This window comes from Cryptomeria japonica, chromosome 7 (genome assembly GCF_030272615.1).
Source record: "Cryptomeria japonica chromosome 7, Sugi_1.0, whole genome shotgun sequence".
NCBI classification, from domain to species: Eukaryota; Viridiplantae; Streptophyta; class Pinopsida; order Cupressales; family Cupressaceae; genus Cryptomeria; species Cryptomeria japonica.
In genome coordinates, this window is record NC_081411.1 from 286,475,651 (window position 1) to 286,479,716 (window position 4,066).

The 4,066-nt window shown below is 33.5% G+C and overlaps 1 protein-coding gene across 1 annotated transcript; it reads left to right on the forward strand.

Moving 5' to 3' along the window:
* Positions 1 to 1,108: 1,108 nt before the first annotated feature.
* LOC131057629 (uncharacterized) lies at positions 1,109 to 2,026 on the forward strand. Its single transcript, XM_059208550.1, has one exon. The coding sequence runs from the start codon at positions 1,193 to 1,195 to the stop codon at positions 2,024 to 2,026; it is 834 nt and encodes a 277-aa protein (XP_059064533.1). The 5' UTR covers positions 1,109 to 1,192.
* The last annotated feature ends 2,040 nt before the right edge of the window (positions 2,027 to 4,066 follow it).

A 4,066-nucleotide genomic window follows, 5' to 3' on the forward strand; every position in this document is an offset into this window, starting at 1 on the left:
AGGGCATGCTCTAAAGATATAATTTGTTGTTTTGTCAATCTCTTCTTGGTGTTCCATCTTTTATAAATAGTCAAACTTTTAACTTTCTTTGGTGCCACCATCTTGTTTGAGCTTGTTTGCACATAAAATTCCTTCACCTATAACAACAGAAAATCAACTCAATGTACTAAAAATGTTTCTTCAAATAATTTCACAATTATATTCAATTCACAAAATTATTATATAGACTATAATTTTATTTGTTTTAGCTAAAATAAATCTACATCCTCTATTTACATTTTAAATAAAATTAGAGTTCGAAAAAGAATAGAAAATTTTTAAACGAAGATTTAACATTTAAAGATGGATTAGTATACATGATACAAAAACGAATAATATATATTTCTTTTTTAAGAATTAATCAACGATGTTCGAAATTCGTGACCGGTTTTTTTGGTGAACATGCACTCCAAGCTCCTAATACAATTATGTAAAAGAGCTTTCAATTTTTAAAAAATAAAAAATATCAATCTTATTTCATATTAATAATGATATAGGTTCATTTATAGTTTGATGGAGCACTTAGAGTTAACACTCCTACTGTTAAAATAGAAAGGACGCAACCCTTGTATGACATCTATATATAATTGCTAACACCCACCATAAAGAAAACGTAACTGCACATGAATAGCTCAAAGTCATTAAAGTTCTTTCAGAAATGGATAATGTTGGTAAAGGAGAGAGATTTGAATGCGAAGGTTCTCATGAAGATAAAACAAATAATGAAGGAAGATATGGATACGTAGAACCTGGTAAAGATATCAATGTACATGAAGAAGAAAGAAAGCCTGAAGATGGATCTGACAAAGATATGAATGTGCATGAAGATAGATCAGATACTGAAGGAAGATATGGATATGTAGAACCTGGTGAAGATATCAATGGACATGAAGAAGAAAGAAAGCTTGAAGATGCATCTGATGAAGATATGAATCTGCATGAGGAAGAAATATATTATGAAGATGGACATAGAGGATCCGAGGAAGATATGAACGACCATGAAGATGGATCTTATCAAAGAAGATATGGATATAGAAGATATAGATATAGAGGGCCTTGGTATGGAGAAGCTGCTACCTTTGAGCAGATCTATCAATGTTATCCACCCATTTATACTGACAAACCAGAGCTGGAAAAAGCCAACAAAATTATAATGCCTCCTTCTGCCCTTTCTCATCTGATATCTCAACAAATAGAGTATCCAATGCTTTTCCAGCTTCAGAATACCATCACAGGTCACATCTCACACTGTGGAGTACTTGAATTCGTGGCTGAGGAGGGTATAATTTATATGCCGCTTTGGATGATGGAAAATATGCTTCTACAACCAGGAGATGCAGCCAAATTGAAGCATACCACTCTTCCAAAGGGAACATGTTTGAAATTGCAACCCCACACAAAAAAATTCTTAGACATATCCAACCCAAAAGCTTTCTTGGAGGTTTCTCTGAGGAACTTCTCTTGTTTAACCACAGGGGATACCATTAAGTTAGATTACAACAACACCATATATTGTATAAATATAGTTGAAACAAAACCTGAATCTGCCATAAGTGTGTTTGACACAGATCTGGAAGTAGACTTTGCTCCTCCTCTTGATTACAAAGAACGTGAAAGGTTGCCATTAAATCCTGCTAATATCTGCACTACCACATCTAGTGCAAGAACAACAACAGAAAATACTACATCTACAGAGCATGAAGAAAAATCTCAATGCAGATTTACTGCTTTCACTGGAGTTGGAAGGCGTCTGGATGGAAAACCTCTATCACCCAAAAGTCCGAAAATTAAATCAGCAAGGTCAAGATCCCCTTCAAGAGCTCCAATACGTAAACCAGGTAAGCTTGTATTTGGTGGCAACACCGTTCAAACCCATGCACTTGCTATGGTATCTGGAAAGGTCGCGGCACAGAAAAGTGAAAAGCAAAGTGAAGAAGCTGATAAATTCCAACCTTTTACTGGCAAAAAGTATTCTTTAAAAGATTGATCAGTTGCCGATTCTTTCTCGTTCTGGATCTCTGTTCTTACAATGCAAACATTATTTAAGGAGCTGGAAAGAGTCAAAAGGCAGTCACCTATGCTACATAAAAATGGTTTTATTCTAAACATGTTATTGTTCTCCAATACTCTGTCAATTGTCTGAACAGGCAGTTTTTTATGAATAAGTTTGTAGTTCTCTGCATATATGATATTTTCTATTGATTTTGTTAATTCTACTTTTCTTTTCATTTTGTTAATTCTACTTTTCTTTTCTATTGATTGAGATAAGTGTGGGAAATACTTGCATATTTTTCTTTTCAATATTAGGTTTTTTAAAGATAAGGGCCTTAGATATATATCTGATCTATTAATTGTTCTATTCATATCTAGTTGGCCAATTTGATTATAAATGCTGCACAGATATGCTCTATGTTGTTGAGAATTTTTTCGCTAAATTTCTGTCTTTGCTTTCCTCTTCATAAAGGGATTCCCAAACTCGAATTTGTTTTAAACTAGGCTATAAAGAGTCATAAGACTGAATGTCATATGAATTAATTCTGTGGTATTGTATTAGGAGTTACATACGATAAACTTGCTAATCATATATAGCTACTCAATTGTCTTTGGACTTTGAGATGGAGTTGTCGGACGTGAACTTCATTTCCTTGATTTTCAAAGACTCATGTGATCTTTAACATTTGTTGAATATATGAATGTGCTGTTATGAGTTCTCGTATATTTTCAAGCTTCAAATCTATTTGTGGAATTAGTTTTAATATTCTTCGCATTTCATTTTGAAGTCTATTAATCAAAAGTTACCAATCTAGGCATGCCCTTTAATTCATAAAAGCAAATTTTCTTTTTAAGAAAACTTCCCTCTAGAAAATCAATTATTTATATTAATAAATAGGAATATTACAAAGATACCTTATGCTTGTAAGGGATAGAATAGTCAGCAGCTAAAAGGTGCAGCACATAACATTTGCAATATCATTGAGATGGATCACCAGAACAACAAAACAATTACAAATTTGACAGCATATACAAATGACTATCAGTAAACTTAAAGAGTAAACTATCAGCAAACTTAAAGATTAGATTAGTGAGAGAAGTTAAGAAAGTGGTTATACAGACAATTCCTAGGCTAGGTGGATCAAGTTTGCAGTTGGAGAGAGCCCGTAGTCCTCAACTACCCTTACAAATTAACTATTCGAAAAATTAATATATTGACCTAGCAAAACAAAATTTGGTGAAGAATGTGTATCTAACAATCTGTAGTATGCACAACCCTATTGGCAAAATGATGAGTAAGTCCCTCGGACGGTAAGTTGGGACACACCAATTAGTGGATTGGGCTTGGATAGTGCTCAGGCTACCAACATGAGTACGTTTGGTGGTTCCATTTGGTCATTGACATTTTTCTGTACCAATTCATTAAGTTCCATAAAATGGCTTCAAAGGATGGGTGTGAATTCGCTAGTATTATTTGTTTTCCAGGAATAGATCAACGCATTCGTCTTTACTTTTATGCAATCGCTAATTTGATTGATATAATCTCCCATGTATGAGATTTGATTTTCTTGCTTCCCTATTGTTGCTTCCACGTTCTGGCTAGCACCATCCAACTTGTTGAAGACCTCTAATATGATTTCAACGACCTTGGGGTTGTTGAAGACCTCTAATATGATTTTAAAACTAAAAACTAAAAAATAGTAAGAATAATTAACAAATGTTCAAAAATTGTTAGGTATTCTTGTGTAATTGTACATTTTCGAGAATAAATTGAGGATTACTAGTGATCAAGTAGTTTTTCAATAAAATATTTATATAAATTGATTATTTGTTTTTGATTAAAAAAGCAGCATTAACTAGGGCGCTGACGCTTTACATAGTCAAAATACAGTAAAAATATTTAAAAACAAGCTAAAGGTGGCAATAGACCAAGCATGGGTACAAACCCCAAACTAACAAGTCAGATAGCCAAACACCAGTCACACTTGCAACAACCCATCCCAACTCAAGAGTGGGGAGAAACACCCCAAACTTG

Bases quoted from the DNA above. Each gene is read 5' to 3' on its own strand.
- LOC131057629 (XM_059208550.1), top strand. From the start codon at position 1,193: ATGCCTCCTTCTGCCCTTTCTCATCTGATATCTCAACAAATAGAGTAT.